Source organism: Cololabis saira, chromosome 15 (assembly GCF_033807715.1).
Source record: "Cololabis saira isolate AMF1-May2022 chromosome 15, fColSai1.1, whole genome shotgun sequence".
In the NCBI taxonomy this organism is placed as follows: Eukaryota; Metazoa; Chordata; class Actinopteri; order Beloniformes; family Belonidae; genus Cololabis; species Cololabis saira.
The window spans coordinates 30,384,555-30,402,585 of record NC_084601.1 but is presented as its reverse complement, the minus strand read 5'-3'; the positions used below and the strand labels follow the sequence as shown (position 1 = coordinate 30,402,585).

Genomic DNA, 18,031 nt, shown 5'->3' with positions numbered 1-18,031 from the left:
ATTGGAAAGAGGGCTTCATTTTTCCCCACTTACAACACTGTATATGATAGTAAAAGCCAGTAGAAGAAAGACACCAACCAAGAGAGACACTGATTTGTCTTTGTATCTATGTAAAAAATAATATTTGCGATTTCTAATTTTGGGATCTCATTCATTTTTAAAGCTAGCTAAATTCTAATTTCAAACTGAAATAACACCTTCTTTTAATAATTATTTGCATCTTCCATGTTTTTATTTTTTATTTTTTTAATCTCTTGATTTAATGGAGGCAGCGCCCTAGCGCCCTCTACTGACCAACTGTTAGGTATCTTTTAAAAGCTAAAAAGTTATGGAGGTAGATTTGTTTCTTAATTATTCAATAAAAAAAAAGATTGCTACAATCAAAAAATATATTTTCAATTAAAAAAAATTCACTTCAATCAGATCGAAGAAATCAATCAAAGAAAAAAAGTGTTTGAATGCAAAAAAATATTTGAGACTGAACAAAAAATGCATTTGAACACTGTTTTTCTTTGATTGGAAATGTTGTCTTTGATAGAAGTGAAGTTTTTTTTGTTTGAAGCAACTTTTTTGATTGAAGTAGTGTTGTTTTGTGTTTTACGGAAGTGTATTGCATTCACTTGAGAAAAAAAAAAAATCTGCTCTGTTTTTCTGAATTAACAAGATAATGTCCAGCAGATCTAATCTAATCAGAATGGGCTTTCCGTCTGAACAACTGCAAAGTCCTGAGGTGCCTGCGCAAAGTCGACAAACTAATAACAATACCATCTATATAACTTAAAGACAAAAGTATCTCCCAATGTTTCAAACCAAAAGCAAAATAAAACTGGATTAAACTAGACAGGGGGAACATATTTGCTTCCATGAAATCGAGCTCTCAAGTGAATGACAGCTTCTTTCAAGTTGTGAGGTATCTCGTTAATTCAGAAAAAAAGAGCAGATTTATTTATTTTTTTCATTAAAACTTTTCTCGGAATTCTGAGATAATTAACTCGTTAATTTAGAAAAACAGAGACGTTTTTTTTTTAATTAAAATTTTATCTCGTTAATTCAGAAAAACAGAGTCGATTTTTTTCTCTCAAGTGAATGCAGTACGCTTCCGTAGTGTTTGGGCCATTACATTGGAACACTTTTTTTGGATTGAACATATTTTTTTCGATTTGAAGTGTTTTTTTTGATTGAAGTGAAAAAAGTTTTGAAGTCTTTTTTTCTTTGATTGAATAAAATTTTTCTGATTGAAGTGAAATTTTATGTCGTAACATTACGAGAATACAGTCGTAACATTACGAGAATAAAGTCATATTACGAGAATAAAGTTGTAAAATTACGAGAATAAAGTCATAATATTGCGAGAATAAAGTCGTAATAGAATAAAGTCATAATATAATGAGAATAAAGTCGTAATAGAATAAAGTCGTAACATTACGAGAATAAAGTCATATTACGAGAATAAAGTCGTAACATTACGAGAATAAAGTCATATTACGAGAATAAAGTCGTAAAATTACGAGAATAAAGTCGTAATAGAATAAAGTCATAATATAATGAGAATAAAGTCGTAAAATTACGACAATAAAGTCGTAATAGAATAAAGTCGTAACATTACGAGAATAAAGTCGTAATAGAATAAAGTCGTAACATTACGAGAATAAAGTCATAATATTGCGAGAATAAAGTCGTAATAGAATAAAGTCATAATATAATGAGAATAAAGTCGTAATAGAATAAAGTCGTAACATTACGAGAATAAAGTCGTAACATTACGAGAATAAAGTCGTAACATTACGAGAATAAAGTCGTAACATTACGAGAATAAAGTCATATTACGAGAATAAAATCGTAACATTACGAGAATAAAGTCGTAACATTACGAGAATAAAGTCGTAATAGAATAAAGTCGTAACATTACGAGAATTAAGTCGTAAAATTACGAGAATAAAGTCGTAATAGAATAAAGTCGTAACATTACGAGAATAAAGTCGTAACATTACGAGAATAAAGTCGTAATAGAATAAAGTCGTAACATTACGAGAATAGACCCCTTTCCGTGTTTGTAAACAAGTATGACGTAGGCAAGCTGCGCGCGCATTGTTGCGGCAGAAAGACGGAGTTCATGACAGTTTACACCAGCCGATTGACGGAAAAAGATCGTGGAAATTACGTTACTAAACAAACTTTGGCGGATGGAAAGCAACTTCCTTCCCGGAGGAAGATATCACAAAGTGGCCCGATGTCCAATGGGCGGATATTCATCTGTATTTGGTTGAGAAACCTAGTGTTTACACTCAGGAGAAGCTGCGACACTGTCAGCAGCTGTCACAGCTGAAGTTTGTAAAGAATTATGAACTGAATGTATTTTATACACTAGACATTTTAAGTTATTTTATTATTTCATATTTATTTAATTTATCTTATTATTTTTGTTAATTTACTGTGTCCCCTTTGTTTCTTAATGAGTTTCATTAAGCATTGCCTTTGAATGAAAGCCATGTCATGTGTACCTTTGTCTGTGCTGGCTGAATGAAGTTGATAGTTATTTAAAAAAAAAATTAAAAATGAAAAATTATATGAGCTTTATTGTCCATCCTGCATCTCACATTATCACCATTAATTTACAGAAACCTATTCCCACTTATATGATAAAAAGAAAAACATTAAAAGGCATATAATCCAAAATACTGTTTTTTAAAACTTAGTTGATTATTTTTAGGTAAATTCATTATTTTTATTTGAGGGTTTGTGGGGATTAATATATCTATAATATACCTGAGTTTGATATACAACACATATAGTGAATATATGTATATTTGTGCAGCATATTTACAGCTGTGGAAGTTGGATGTTTGTAGCTTTAAAAAGAGAAAATAATCAATACATTTACACAATCAGTGAGGAAAAAACAAATAACTCCGGTAGTTTATTAGCAAAACTTTAATAGTCAAGTAAATCATTAATGGCTGATATTCAATTCATAGTCACAGCTCCAAATCACTGATGAGAAAATAAAAAAATGTCAAGACTTGATGTTATTATTCAGAACCCTTATTTCTTAGATTTTTTCAGAACAACACTTTTGCTAAGGTTTGTGAGACTAGCACACACAATAACAATATCATCCAGAAGGTCAGCCTGTGACAGTGGAATTCTTGTCTGCAAAATTCTGAAGTTCTTCCATCTCCCTATAACACGTTCGCCATGTATCCTCACACGTGACAGTTGTCTTGATGTGTCGACCTCCTGTGCAGAAAGTTGCCGTTTGCCTTTGGTGAAAGCTGGAATGCGAAGGGTGGCACCATGAGCTGCAACCTTAATTTCATTAACACTATCAAAAGATGATCCTGTAGAGAGAGCTTCTTGCTGAATATTTTTACACTTCCTGCAATTTTGGTGCACAAAGTCAAAAAGCACAGATGTTATTCCAGTGATAAACAACAGTTGTACCATGTTGCACTTAATATTTGAGTATGAAAATGTAGACTTCTTCAGCTCCTCTTTAAGTCTCTCATTTTCATCTCGCAGCTGTTGATACTTTTCCTGCAGATTGACGTGGTCACTCTTCAGCTCGGTGTACCTCAGGTTCAGGTCATTGTATTCTGTCATCGTGACTGGGATGTCCTCTTCAGCTTTAGCAGAGAAGAGAACAGCTGAGAATTGAAGACGAGATGGATGGATGGATGGATGGATGGATGGATGGATGGATGGATGGATGGATGGATGGATGGATGGTGTTAGTCTACACTGTGCATAAATATGGGTTGTAAAGAAAAGAATGGATGTGGAGATCAGCATAGGGGGAGAATACTCAGCATGGTTGAACCATTATACATACAATGAGACATGAAATGACACAACAGTGGCTAGACTTACTAGGACTGTGATCCATGCTGGTGATTCCTCTGGAGCTCCAGGAGCAGGTTGATTTGTGGAGCAACCAGAAGTCTTTCACTCCATTTCTTTTTTCTTTGGTACCTTCACATAAAAAAACTCAAATGAACAAAAATACTGATCTCAAGCTGTAATACAATACATTCCCATCTTAATTATCGGTTATGGTTATGCTTAATACCAAAATAAGTAAACCCTTAATATTCATGAGTTAATCATGTCATTAGGTTAAGCTAAAAACACAAACAGCTAGGTCTTATTTATTGTATTTTACCTTTTGATCTTTGCATCAGGGTTTTGGTTTTGTTTAGTGTATGAAAAAATAGAGGGCACAAAATCAGGACTCTCGTGGTCCAGTGACATCTCACCTGTAAACAGAAAGATACACATTAGCCAAATAACACCAGATAACCACTTTTCAAGTTTCTTAAGTGTTCTGAGATGCTCAAATCAGAGAAAAAACAACCAGGGCACACATCCTAAACAACAATGATGCTAGAGCTTTAAAGCTGTTAAGTTACGTGGAGCTGCTGTACACCCATGGATCTATAATATTAATAATATGAATTATTATTATGTACACCACACTGGAGCTCTCAGCTGTATGAGTTAGTACTAGTAGTAAACTTACAGTCTATGGTAGCAAACACTTACAATACACTTACTCTACCTACAGTTACTCAATTAAAGGCATTCAAGTAAAGCTAAACCAGATAGCCACGATAACTCACCAGATATGAAATGAGCACTGCAAACGCGGGCATTCTAGATGATTCCTCGGTCCAGTCGGTCCTTTTGGCTTGCAGCCACAGGCTCCTACGGTGCTTTTGAAATGGCCTGTTTCCTCTGGGAATTGCAAAAAAATTATGTTCCTCGGGATTTCGATTTGTACACCCGTACACACAACAGCTGGTGGGCATGTTGTTCTTCTATAACGTTACAGCAACTCCAAAAACGCAACTTAAGAAACAAATCTTCCCTCGCTCTATTCAAACTCATGCAACTTCTTCAGCACTTCCGCCGCAACAATGCGCGCGCATCCTGTGATGACGTCGGCTGGAAAGGGGTCTATAAAGTCGTAACATTACGGGAATAAAGTCATAATATTGCGAGAATAAAGTCGTAATAGAATAAAGTCGTAATATTATGAGAATAAAGTCGTAACATTACGAGAATAAAGTCGTAATTTATGAGAATGAAGTCGTAATATCACGAGAATAAAGTCGTAACATTACGAGAATAAAGTGTTAATTTATGAGAACTCTAACAGGAAGAGTGTGTTAAAATGTTGAATATTGAGCATCTTGTGAAGTTATTTATATATTTATAATATATTTAATATTACGACTTTTTTCTCGTAATATTACGACTTTATTCTCAAAATATTACGACTTTATAATTTCTCGTAATTTTACGACTTTATTCTCGCAACATTACGACTTTATTCTCGTAATTTTACGACTTTATTTTCATATTATTATGACTTTATTTTCGTAATTTCCTTTTTTTTTTCTTAGTTTGGCCCTAATACTCCGTCGTAAGAAACAAATAAAAAGTTAGTTTTTTTTCCCGTTTGTGTGATCCTTTAACCCGGTTCTGTTGCCTAGCAACCGTCGGGATCGAAGGGTGATGACGTCACGGGACGCGTCATTACTGCTCGCCCCTCGCGCCTTTCTCCGAAACCCAAAACGGAAGAACAATAAATCGTAACGGCGACGAGGGTCCACTTTAAAAAAAGGATGGACTGCAGCACCGCGAACCTGCCCGCGAGCCTGGCCAGTGATTCCCCAGGTAGCAGCCTCACCTGCCGAGCCGAGCCGAGCCGGACCGCGCGGCTAGCATCGCCGGTAGCTCCCAAACTGAGTCGAACTTTAAACCCGGACCGCGTGTCTCAAGTTAAAATGCGAAAAAAAGGGAAATAAGTCTAGTTTAGTATCGTATTATACCTTTTTTCTTATTAAGTATTTAGTGTTAATTGTGTTTTGGTCTCGTTTTCTCGTCAGTGTGCCGTCAAGTGAAAGGAGACGTCGTAACGCATTAAGTAACCATTAATTACACATAAGTAACTCACAATAACCGCATGGTTACACTTTTCAATGCTTTACCTCTTTGGGACAGTGTAATAACACACAGGGAACATAAGTACAGTGTTTTTCTGGGGTGTCTATGATAAAAAAAAATGCAATAAGAACAATAAAAGCATAAAACTAAGACATAAGTGTGAAAGACGAAAACAAAAGACTTCATGACCTTGAAATAAAAGCCCCCATTTATTTCTTAATAATTCAATTTAATTTCAATTCAGTTTTATTTATATAGCATCTATTACAACAGAAGTTGTCTCTAGGATCTTTCCAGAGACCCAGAACACGACCCCTGAGCAATTATTACATAAACATAACAAACAATGGCAGGTAAAAACTCCCCTAGTGTAACAATAATATTGAGCAATACATGTATAATAATAATATAAGATGTGCAATATCTGCCAATCTGCCAGTCTACCTCACAACACTCCACCTGCTTTTTCTGCACTGTTTCTTCTTTCAACCAACTGTATATACTGTTCATATTCTGTGGTTATACATATTTTATATTTATCTTTTTGTATTTTTTATATTTTTTTTATTTCTGACTTTTCAGTCTTTTTACCCCTCCCCTGCATGTGTGTGCTAAGTGTACTGCTGACAACAAAATAAGTTTCCCCACTGAGGGAGAAAATAAAGGATATCTTATCTTATTCTCAAAAACCATCATCCTCAGACCCACATTTGTCTATTACTGTTTGTAACTATTTAAATTTGGGTTCAGTAAGTGAAAAAAAAAAAAAAATCCCTGTCTGGCATGTTCATATTTGGCCCATTTATTTCTTAATAATTCAATTTAATTTCAATTCCGTTTTATTTATATAGCATCTATTACAACAGAAGTTGTCTCTAGGATCTTTCCAGAGACCCAAAACACGACCCCTGAGCAATTATTACATAAACATAACAAACAATGGCAGGTAAAAACTCCCCTAGTGTAATAATAATAATAATAATAATAATGATCAGTACTTGTATTCTCAAAAACCATCATCCTGATGGATCAGACCCACATTTGTCTATGACTGTTTGTAACTATTTAAATTTGGGTTCGGTAAGCGAAAAAAAAAAAAAATCCCTGTCTGGCATGTTCATACTTGGCCAATAAAGCGTATTCTATTCTATGTAGGAGGATGTAGGGCCTGAAAACCAACCATAGTTTCTCCCCATCCCAAGGGGCGCCAACAAGCCCGCCCAGACTCTTTGTAAGAATAGACTGATTTGATTGGATTCCCATGACTTTTGGGTATAGCTAATGACCTCAAACGGATGGTATATAGACGTACCTGCAAAGCAAATTTAAATCTGCTATTGATATGTTTAGATTTCTAGGCTAAAGAACTACTGTCCAGCCAACATTTACATGCGAGAGCCATTTGATTGTGATATAAATGGGGCTTGTATGGCATTGTCCACTGGTATTGGCCCAGTATTGGTTTCATGGTCCCACTGGAGTCTGCTTATGTTGTTGGTCCAAGTATAACCCAGATAAGACACCCACTGTGGGCCGTACCCATTCATCACACATGGGGCTATCAAAGACCCGTAGAAAATCCCATGTTGTGTCCCTTATTTAGTCCAGTTGTGTTTTTTCAAACTCAGATCCGAACCTCATACAAATGTTTACTGGATAACGATCTCAGGTTGCATGACCTGAGCGTGTTAGAAGACTGTAAGTCTGGTGAAGTCTGAAATACACAGAGCTTAGTCTCGCAAACCCCCTAAAAGTTTAGTCCAAACCTTTAACCGAATTATAAAACTAATTGGCAACAAAAGAAATCATAACCTTTAAATAAAAGCCCCCATACACTACTTTTGTTTAGATTCTGTAGGGGAAAAAGAAAATCTACAGATGATTTATTTATTTTTAATAATCAGTACATGTATTCTCAAGAACCGTTATCCTGATGGATCAGACCCAAATGTAGGAGGATGTAGGGTCTGAAAACCAACCATAGTTCCTCCCCATCCCAAGGGGCGCCAACAAGCCAGGGTCTGTAAAAATAGACTGATTTGATTGGATTCCCATGACTTTTGAGTATAGCTAATGACCTCAAACGGATGGTATATAGACGTGCCTGCAAAGCTAATTTAAATCTGCTATTGAAACGTTTAGATTTCTAGGCTAGATAACTACTGTCCAGCCAACATTTGTAGTGAGAGCCATTTGGTGTGATATAAATGGGGCTTGTATGGCATTGTCCACTTGTATTGGCCCAGTGCTGGTTTCATGGTCCCACTGGAGTCTGCTTATGTTGTTGGTCCAAGTATAACCCAGATAAGACACCCACTGTGGGCCGTACCCATTCATCACACATGGGGCTATCAAAGAGCCCGTAGAAAATCCCATGTTGTGTCCCTTATTTAGTCCAGTTGTGTTTTTTCAATCTCAGATCAGAAACTCATACAAATGTTTACTGGATAACGATCTCAGGTTGCATGACCTGAGCGTGTTAGAAGACTGTAAGTCCGGTGAAGTCTGAAATACACAGAGCTTAGTCTCGCAAACCCCCTAAAAGTTAAGGCCAAACCTTTAAACTTAATTATAAATGTAATTGGAAACCAATATATAGTGACAAACATCCTTCTTTGCTTTTGTGTATCCTTACACCATGTACATGGTCACCCGTGCATCACAGAGTCACACGGAAACAAATGGCCATACACGTCACTCCTGCAGTTAATTTTAGAGTCACTTATCAGCCAATCACAATACATTTCATTTAACTGTGGGACGAAGCCGGAGTACCTGGATAGGGCCCACTCAGACTAGCCTGGTCAGCCATCCCAATTCTCTTCATGCACAAAGTTGGTCTGGTTCCTCCTGGATTTGATTTCAGTTTCCAGGAGGCTGTATGGATGGATGGATGGATGGATGGATAGATGGATGGATGGATGGATGGATGGATGGATGGATGGATGCTAGGAATGGGCGATATTTTACCGTTCACGATATACCGTCAAAAAAATTCCTCACGATAAGAATTTGTCATCTCGCGATAAAAAATTCCCGTTGATGTTTTTGTGTAAAGCAGAAGGAAGGAAGGAAGGAAGGAAGGAAGGAAGGAAGGAAGGAAGGAAGGAAGGAAGGAAGGAAGGAAGGAAGGAAGGAAGGAAGGAAGGAAGGAAGGAAGGAAGGAAGGAAGGAAGGAAGGAAGGAAGGAAGGAAGGAAACAAGGAAAGAATGAAGGAAGGGAGAAAAGAGGAAAGAATGAAGGAAGGGAGAAAAGAGGAAGGGAAGAAGGAAGGAGAGAGCAGAGGAAAGAAGGAAGTATGGGGAAAAAAGAAGGAAGGAAGGAAGGGAGAAAACAAGGAAGGAAGGGAGAAAAGAGGAAGGGAAGAAGGAAGGAAAGAAATGAGCCAGAAAGAAAGAAAGAAAGAAAGAAAGAAAGAAAGAAAGAAAGAAAGAAAGAAAGAAAGAAAGAAAGAAAGAAAGAAGGATAAATTCCCGTTGATGAGGTAGGAGAGGAAAGAAGGAAGGATGGGAAAAAAGAAGGAAGGAAGGAAGGAAGGGAGAAAACAAGGAAGGAAGGGAGAAAAGAGGAAGGAAAGAAATGAGCCAGAAAGAAAGAAAGAAAGAAAGAAAGAAAGAAAGAAAGAAAGAAAGAAAGAAAGAAAGAAAGAAAGAAGGATAAATTCCAGTTGATGAGGTTTTTGTGTAACAAACATGGTGGATCTGAGAGCGAGATAGATTTATAGTTACAAAGGTGGAGTTGAATTGGTATTTTTTTTATCGTCATTTTTATCGTTATCAGGATAAATGCCAGAAATTATCGTGATACATTTTTTAGTCCATACCGCCCATCCCTAATGGATGCATGCATGCATCCATGCAGAAGAAACTACCCCTGGATGCCATTGGAGAGACATACCACCAGCCGGAGACATGAAAAATCTGACGTAGGAGAAGTGAAAATCAGACGTTTATCAGCAGAAAACATCTGTAGTACATTTTGCAGTTAAAAGTTGTTGATCTAAGTGTTATTAGCAATCCTGGAGCCATCTTGGTTGTTCTTCATGGTGGCTTTTAGACAGATGTGTCGTCTCGTAAAACCCGCTCCCACCCCATTGTGACTGGTTTGACATGTTCTGTTAAGGTTTAAATGACTGTGAATGGCTGGCCTGGCCACATTCAGATATGAGGAGAGTATGCAAACTCCAAACTGAAAGATGCTGAACAAGATTTGAACCACATCACCATGCTGCTCCAATTTTATATTCACATTTTCAAACAAAATACATTTGGAAACCTGCAATAGATTGAAAGTGCTCCAGTAAGACTGTGCAGCTATACAGATGTAAATATGATCTCGTTATAATGTTATTATTTTAACAGTATACATTTTTGTAGCATTACTAAGTAATCTGTGAAAAGTATTGAAAATACCAGTTTATCAGTCATCTTTTGATTTATTCCATCATGTCTAACCAATCAGAGAAGGACAACTCCAGCTGTGATGAAGAGGACTTCGTCCCTCTGTCAAAGCTCCTGAGGCCACAAAATGAAGAGAAGAAGTCGTGTGACACCACTGAGAGTTCCAACAAAAACTCCAAAAGAGATGACAATGGCGACGACAACAGCAAACATAGTTCAGGTTGTTTTACCTTCATTTTCAAGTTAAATATTTTCCAAATGACTGTTTGGTCAAATGTGTTTACACGTGTTTCTTTTCTTGTAGCTCTGGACGGTTCCTCGGATGATGAGCCTCTGACAAAGAAGAAAAAAGCCTCCTCACCAGCAGCGAAACAAAGCAAAAAGGAAAGCACAACCAACAAGTCTAAGACCAGAGAAAACAAGAAAGCAGGTGACTACGTGTCATCCATTATCTCTTAAGCGTGTTTTCTGATTTGTGTCCGGGGTTTTCAGCTTTGTTTCTCTGTTGTCCATCTCCTTCAGACTCTAACTCAGATGATGGCTCTGACAACGAGCCTCTCGTTAAAAACGCCAAAGCGTCCAAAGCAGAAAAGAACAGCTCAGTGACGCCCAAAAAATCTGTTAACAGGAGGAAGAAAGGTGAGATTACTTTCTCAGCAGGGTTCTGTAGCGTCGCAGAAATTCGCCTCTCTATATTTAGATCTTGTCTTCCCTTTTTTGCTCCCCCACACAGTGTCAAAGGAGAGCAACGCAAGCTCCGATGAAGAACCCGTGAGTGAAGATAACAAGAAACGTCACCCACGACGTAAAAGAAAGGCACCGACTTTTTGGAGGGGAACCCCGGCCATTAAATCCAAAAGGTCGGCAGCAAGGAAAAGTGGTGGGTGTGAGACTTAGAAAAATCTATAGAAATATATAGAATTCACTTTGTTTTTCTCCTAGTACATTTAACAAATAATGTACCTTTTTCAGTGAAATATTGTGAAGATTCCAGTGAACAACATAGTTCAGATGATGCAACACCGGAGAAGAAGACGACAGATACTCCTAAACAACGAAAGACCCCATCAAACAAGAAAGTAAAAGGTAAAGTACTAAAAATGTAGGCATGGTCTTGATTTGACGTAATTTCAGGGAGTTCATATACTAGGGGTGTAACGATACACTAATCTCACGATACGGTACGATACACAATATTGAGGTCACGATAATGATACGATACGATATTATAGCAGTATTTTTTTAACAACCTTGCATGAGGAACATATGACTGGAAAAAATTGTCTTTTATTTGAAAGACACAAAATACAAAACAATTCTGTGTGTTTGCCCTATTGTTACAGTTTGTAATGCTTCATAACTGTTTAAGTTTTAAAGCGAAAGCCAGGCCAACCATTTTCCACAAACTGAACTAAAAGTAAATGTCAGGTTTGCATTATGCATCTTCAGTTTCATACAATAAAAATATTTTGCCACAAACTGAATAGTTTCTCTCATGTATGATTTGACTTTTTTCTTTTCTTTTTAACAACTAAAATTAAATAAATAAATAAAAGAAAATAATTACATACAATTTTACATCATAAAAAAGATTGATTCATGCTCACCTTATAAGTGTAAGAGGAGATTTATTTTTGTTAAGAGGTTTATTTCGGTAATTCAGGGTTCATTATTTTATAAATATATTCTTTATATTCTGATGTAAATCAGGGACTATAATTACACTAGTCAGTGTATCTGTAGTGATTACTGTTTTAGATTGGGCGGAGTGATACAGCACTAGGTGCTGTGTTGATGTTCTAAAATCCTACACTGTTGAGCGGACATTAAAGTACACTCCAACTCGGAAGAAGTTTTCCCGTGTTTATCCTACTCACGACCCGAAAAAGGTTTAATTTAATAAGGTAAGGCTTAACTCTACACCAGACTTAAAAGTTCAGAGCTCAAAACCCCGCTAGAGTCCCGTGATCGGGACCGCAAAAAGGTACTACTTTCTTCTGAGCGTAGTAAGATTTTGGTCCGCGCGTTGAGACGCGGTCGCCACGCGTGGTCAGATGCGCGTTACTAGTCAACACAATAGATTAAATTAATAATCCAATATCGCGATACACCTTGTCACCTCCACGACACGTTTCGTGGCGTTTTTGTATCGCGGAATTTCGTGGCACGATATATAGTTACACCCCTATCATATACTTACTGCTTGGATTTAAAAAGGCTCTTCATCTTTAGACAGCGGCTCGGATGAGGATGAGGAAGAAGATGAAGATGATGTACCCCTGAAGAAGCTTGTTGGCAAGAAAAGGAAACCTGCAACGAAACCCACCAAGAAGAGCAACGTGTCACGTGGCAGGAGGGCAAAAAAGAGTCAAGGTAGTTCAAGAGTACTCGTGATGAAAACAAAACTTTGTGTGAATCTACTTCAAAAAAAATATATACATACAAATAAGGGATCATTACAGAAACGTGTAGCTGTGACTGTTATTTTGACAGAACTCGTGGATGAAAGCTCAGATGATGAACCTCTTAGTAACATCAAGAAGAAGAACAGTTCTGGCAGACGAACGAAGAACAAAACGAAAGCATCATCTCAAAGGAGCAAGAGAACTCCAAGAAAGTCCAGAAACACCCGTGCTGCAGGTAAAAACTCATTATATAGGATGTAATTATAATAGTTTCAAGAAAACCTGTTTCTGACTTTCACCAGATGACATTCTTTGGTGGCGGTAAAGTTTTACTTGATCTGACCCCAGAGACATAATTTTCATTGATGATGTCGACGTTTCTTGGTGACTCCTTTATGGTGGCTTCATTGAAATAACCTCAAAAAGTATTGAAAGAAAGATTTGACCCGATGAGACCATTCAAAAGCTTCTCAGAAGGGACCATCAGCTCTGCTTTGCTGAAGAGACACTCCTCGTCTACTTTGGTGCTCAGCTGCTGCAAACCTGCATCAATTTACTGATCTGGCAGAAAGGCTGGAGAATTTTCAAAATAAAATTCAACCACGTATGAACTTCATACGTGGTTGAATTTTAGAAGTTTAATTAATTAATTTTAAAAGTTGAAAGCAGTTGATTTGACATTTGTCCTCATTTGTATCTGTATGAATCCAGAAAGGTCAAGATATGATGATAAATAAGTATTAAAATGACCAGATTACCATTCGATTCTTTGTTATCTTGAAGCCCCAAAATAAAAATCATAAACTCACAAATCCAGCCGAGCAGGCTGAAAGCGCACAGCTTCTGAAACACTCCCGAGGTCCTGCTGAGTGCCGAACAAAACTGTTAACGGGTCAGGACCAATGTTCCCTCTAATTTTTCATGTATCTGGGCATACACACAAGCTCTCTGAGCAAACTGAGGACTACTGTGAGCAACATCAGATATGCACGCTTTATTTTTAAATAAGTAATTTGGTCCACTTAAAAAAAGACAAAAATATGAAAAATGGGATGTGTAGATGTTATACTGTATGTGAGAGTCCTGCTTTGGTAGACACTGGTAGACAGTACTCGAGTTGTAAAAAAGAATCAGGGGGGATGGTGGATTTTATCATATGGGGACAGATAATTTGTGCTGATTACAAATAATATAATATATTACAAATAATAGCAGTGACCAAAACACCTGCAGAAATACTGCAGGAATGACATAGCAGCAGTTAAATGCAGCCTTCTGTAAGCTTTAAATATCCACTGGGCTTACATCAAATACATCAAAACACAACAATAAAAAACACTTTTCTGAACTTATCAATATGACTCTGTCCTTCACAGGATAAGTAAAATGGATCACTGCAAAAACTCAAAATCTTAACAAGAATATTTGTCTTATTTCTAGTTAAAATGTCTCATTTTAGTAAAAAAATCTCATTACACTTAAAACAAGACTCATCACTGGAAAAAACAACAATTTTCACCTGTTTCAAGTAGATTTTCACTTGAAATAAGTAGAAAAATCTGCCAGTGGAACAAGATTTTTTTGCTTGTAATGAGAAGATAAATCTGGCAGATTTTCCTACTTATTTCAAGTGAAAAACTACTTGAAACAGGTGAAAATTGTCAAAGAACATATTTTTCTGGTGATGACTCTAAATGTTGAAATAGCAGTAAAACCACATTCATTGATGAAATGACATAAGGGATGGAAAGGGGGGATGATTTTGACCGTTTTTATTTCAGGAGGGAATGCCATCTCCCCTCATCCCCCCTCAACTCCAGTACTGCTGGTAGAAACAGCAATGGTATGGACAGCTTTTAGCAGAGGCTTCAGACTTTCTCGTGTCCGGGATCCCCACAGCTCCTTGTATTCCCCAAATCCTTGAATACTTCTCCTCCTCTCGACTCCCGGGACCTCCGTAAACTGATTTATGGTTCCGCGTTACACCAACGCAAAGCCTTCGTCGTAGGGTACGCGGCGACGCGCACGTACGTTGCGCGTCGCCGCGTACCCTACGGCGTAGGCTCTGCGTCGATTTAGCGCGGAACCATAAATCAGGCTTTACGAGTGAACGTCTCACAAGGGGCAGTCGCGTTGCGACGCCACTGTAGCCAAATCGCAAGGAGAGAGCAGAGTATTGTGAGCTCATGAGAAGTCCTGGTACGCCGTAAAAGGTCCCGGTACGCCAGAGGCTAATGTTGAGAAGTGGGGGTACTCCGTACCGCTGCGTACCGGCCCACTTAAAGCACTGCACTGGATAGATTTTGTTGTGCGCTGAGAATATGTGGGCAGTGCGCAATTGCGCACGCGCGCAGTTTAGAGGGAACATTGGTCAGGACCGCAATGCCTCTACTCCAGGACCAGGGTTAAGAAACAGGGTGAGAAACTCATTTAGGAGGGTTTTGGAGTAAAGTCTTGGTTCCTCCAAGTTGAGAAGAGCCATTTGAGGTGGTTTGGACCTTTACTACTACTACTACTACTTTTAAAAGTGGGTACAGACCCTGCAGATCGGACAGAGTTTGGTAGGTCGTTCCACCATCAGGGAACAACGGAGGAAAAGAGTCTGGCTACTGATTTCACGCCACGTTGTGGTGGAAGCACCAGGCGTCTTTCACTGGCTGAGCGGAGCTGTGGAGAGGGAGTGTTGCTCTGAATCAAGTAGTGAAGGTATCGAGGAACAGTTTGCGTAATTGTTTGGTAGCCAAAAGCAGAGCTTTGAACTTGATGCTGCAACTGTAAGCCAGTGCAGGGAGATTAGCAGCGGAGTGACATGAGCTCTCTTGGGTTGGTTGACAACCAGACGTGCTGCTGCATTCTGGATCATCTGCAGAGGTTTAACTGAGCAGCAGGAAGGCCGACCAGCAAGGAATTACAGTAGTCAATACGTGACACGACCAGAGCCTGAACCAAAAGTCGTGTCGTATGATCTGTCAGGTAGGGTCTGATTTTCCTGATGTTGTAGATGTTGTAGATCCTCTCATTAGGATGCCTCCCTGAGAAAGTGTGTCGGGCACATCTAAGCAGCCAGAGGCCACGGGGAAGACCCAGGATGGATGGATGGATGGATGGATGGATGGATGGATGGATAGATGGATGGATGGATGATGATGATGATAGAATAGAATAGAAGACTTTATTGATCCCCCAGAGGAGAATTTCAATCGTGCAGCAGCCAAACACACGCTCAACGGTTTATACAAAAAATTTAAATAGAAATAACCAATAAATAGCTAAATAATAAAAAAAGAGCAATATAAAATGTAGAAAAATGAGCAATGTACAAGAGAAAAAATAGTAAACACAAAAAAACGGATAATATTTACATGTGCAAAAATACGTGAGGTATTTAGCTGATGATGATGATGATGATGATGATGATACCAAATGATTGTGATGAACGTAATGATCAAATATTGTGAGATTTATGTGGTTCATTCTTATTGTCTGCTAATTTGACTTGAGCTGTGTGTGATTATGCAACTGTTAACCAATCAAGCTGCTGCTTTCCACCTTTTGCTGAATAGATTCAAATTCTTAGGGGCTTAAAAAAAAGAGTGTTTTTGTTTCAGAATCATCAAACGACAGTTCAGAGAGTGAGGCTGTAAGTAAAAAAATTCAACACCCTCAAGTGACCAAAATCGTGCAAATCATACTGGAGAGATGTGATGCTGACGACGCCGGGCCGACGGCGAGTCCGGAGGAAACCAGGACAGGTACTGGTTTGGATTCTGCCTCATTTTCGCCACAACAGTTTCGGACTTAGACTAACCAGGTTTTTTGTCTTTATAGAAGAGACAAAAGAGGCGGACAAACCCACAAAAGAAGACTCAGAGGATTCGGTGGAGTCATCAGAAGAATAATAACCAGCTGATACAAATTTCTCAGTGAAACGACCCAAAAACCACCGTTAGTATGTTCTTACAAAGTTTGTAACATTTTTGGTCTTAGTTTTTAGGTCTGGACCCGAAGTCTGAAAGTTCCTCAAAGCTTTTATTCTCAATATTGATGTTTACAGTTTTTATTAATGTTGTTGTTTTTTTTTCGTTTTTTTTCGTTTTTTTTTTTAAAGAAAACAGTTTAAAGCATTCTGTTTCAACTTATACATACAGCATATATTTTTGTGCTTTCGTGTTAGCTTTACACTCTGCATGCAGCTATGAAAGTCCTCTTTTTTGATGTAGTTTTTAACTATGAAATGGAGATTCGACGGGAACGTCGTATGGATTCCCAGATGGCCCCTCAAAGGTTCTTCTCTGTCCCTGTCACTCATTTTCATTCCAGTAGGATTTTATGTCACTCAAGCTGTATTTATATTCTGAGAATCCAAATTTGTTTCTGAAGGGCTTCTCGCTGATTAAAAGAAAAGTGTATTTGTTTTCATTTTATGTTTTTGTGTAAGTGTAAATTGAACATGTGAAGGTCATCTGAGTTATTTATCTGAGCGTTCATTAAATTCGTTTCTATAGCACCAATTCACAACAAAGGTAATCCCAAGGCACATAAAACAAGTTAAGTCTGGTTAAGGACAATCCAGTTCAGTCACATAGAGTCCAGATTTTAAATTAAAATCATGTAATAAAATTTAAAAAAAATAGTATTACTGGGGAACTAAACATATTGCATTGAATCTTTATTCTGTCCCATGATCACAACTGGACAACTTTAAGTGACAAGTGTACGCCTGCTCTTAGAATACATACACATAGACACACACACACACATATATATATATATGTGTGTGTGTGTGTGTGTGTGTGTATGTGTGTATAGAAAGAGAATTGCCCCAGTAAACTGCAGATGTTTATAATCCATCTCTTGGGTTTGTAATTTCTGCATTTGTATTCTTTGCTTTTTATTTTTTATAAGTCGTGGGGACAGTTTGCAAAACAAGAATTGCAATTATTATTAAGTGATCATGTAAAACACTAAGCAATTCCATATTACTATTATTGCTCATATTGATTATAATTTACTCATAAGGCTTTAGTTCCCCAAACACAGATGCTACATTCACAGGCAACTGGGAAATCAGGATTTACCTTCTCCAAGTAGGAAAAGAAATATAACTGTTAACGAGGCAGGGTTCTTGCTCTGTACAGTATTCAGGTTTCTCATCTGATTTACATTATTCCATTACTCAAAAAGGTAGCATACACAATGAATACACATGTTTATTGTGGTTAGTCTTGATTAAATAAAACATCGAACAACGATGCTTTAGTATCCCTGGCGTTTATCAT

At 37.7% G+C, this 18,031-nt stretch overlaps 2 protein-coding genes across 2 annotated transcripts; one reads left to right on the top strand and one right to left on the bottom strand.

The window, feature by feature from the left end:
• Window positions 1-3,203: 3,203 nt before the first annotated feature.
• On the bottom strand, window positions 3,204-4,821 carry LOC133460828 (uncharacterized). Its single transcript, XM_061741590.1, has 5 exons — window positions 4,617-4,821; window positions 4,160-4,253; window positions 3,868-3,969; window positions 3,442-3,623; window positions 3,204-3,272 (listed from the first exon to the last, which is right to left on the bottom strand). The coding sequence occupies exons 1-5, from the start codon at window positions 4,803-4,805 to the stop codon at window positions 3,204-3,206; spliced, it is 636 nt and encodes a 211-aa protein (XP_061597574.1). The 5' UTR covers window positions 4,806-4,821.
• A 694-nt stretch (window positions 4,822-5,515) lies between these two features.
• LOC133460635 (transcriptional regulator ATRX homolog) lies at window positions 5,516-17,176 on the top strand. Its single transcript, XM_061741311.1, has 10 exons — window positions 5,516-5,676; window positions 10,409-10,567; window positions 10,652-10,777; window positions 10,870-10,986; window positions 11,081-11,227; window positions 11,320-11,433; window positions 12,580-12,720; window positions 12,841-12,987; window positions 16,361-16,504; window positions 16,581-17,176. The coding sequence occupies exons 1-10, from the start codon at window positions 5,625-5,627 to the stop codon at window positions 16,649-16,651; spliced, it is 1,218 nt and encodes a 405-aa protein (XP_061597295.1). The 5' UTR covers window positions 5,516-5,624; the 3' UTR covers window positions 16,652-17,176.
• Window positions 17,177-18,031: the final 855 nt, after the last annotated feature.

What these genes read in the sequence shown, in the direction of transcription:
- LOC133460635 (XM_061741311.1), top strand. Translation starts at nt 5,625, where the DNA reads ATGGACTGCAGCACCGCGAACCTGCCCGCGAGCCTGGCCAGTGATTCC. An exon ending in TGTTAACAGGAGGAAGAAAG is followed by an intron (nt 10,987 to 11,080) that starts GTGAGATTACTT and finishes TCCCCCACACAG; the next exon opens with TGTCAAAGGAGAGCAACGCA. An exon ending in ATCAAACAAGAAAGTAAAAG is followed by an intron (nt 11,434 to 12,579) that starts GTAAAGTACTAA and finishes CTTCATCTTTAG; the next exon opens with ACAGCGGCTCGGATGAGGAT.
- LOC133460828 (XM_061741590.1), bottom strand. Translation starts at nt 4,805, where the DNA reads ATGCCCACCAGCTGTTGTGTGTACGGGTGTACAAATCGAAATCCCGAG. An exon ending in CAGTGCTCATTTCATATCTG is followed by an intron (nt 4,254 to 4,616) that starts GTGAGTTATCGT and finishes TTCTGTTTACAG; the next exon opens with GTGAGATGTCACTGGACCAC. An exon ending in CAGCATGGATCACAGTCCTA is followed by an intron (nt 3,624 to 3,867) that starts GTAAGTCTAGCC and finishes TCTCTGCTAAAG; the next exon opens with CTGAAGAGGACATCCCAGTC.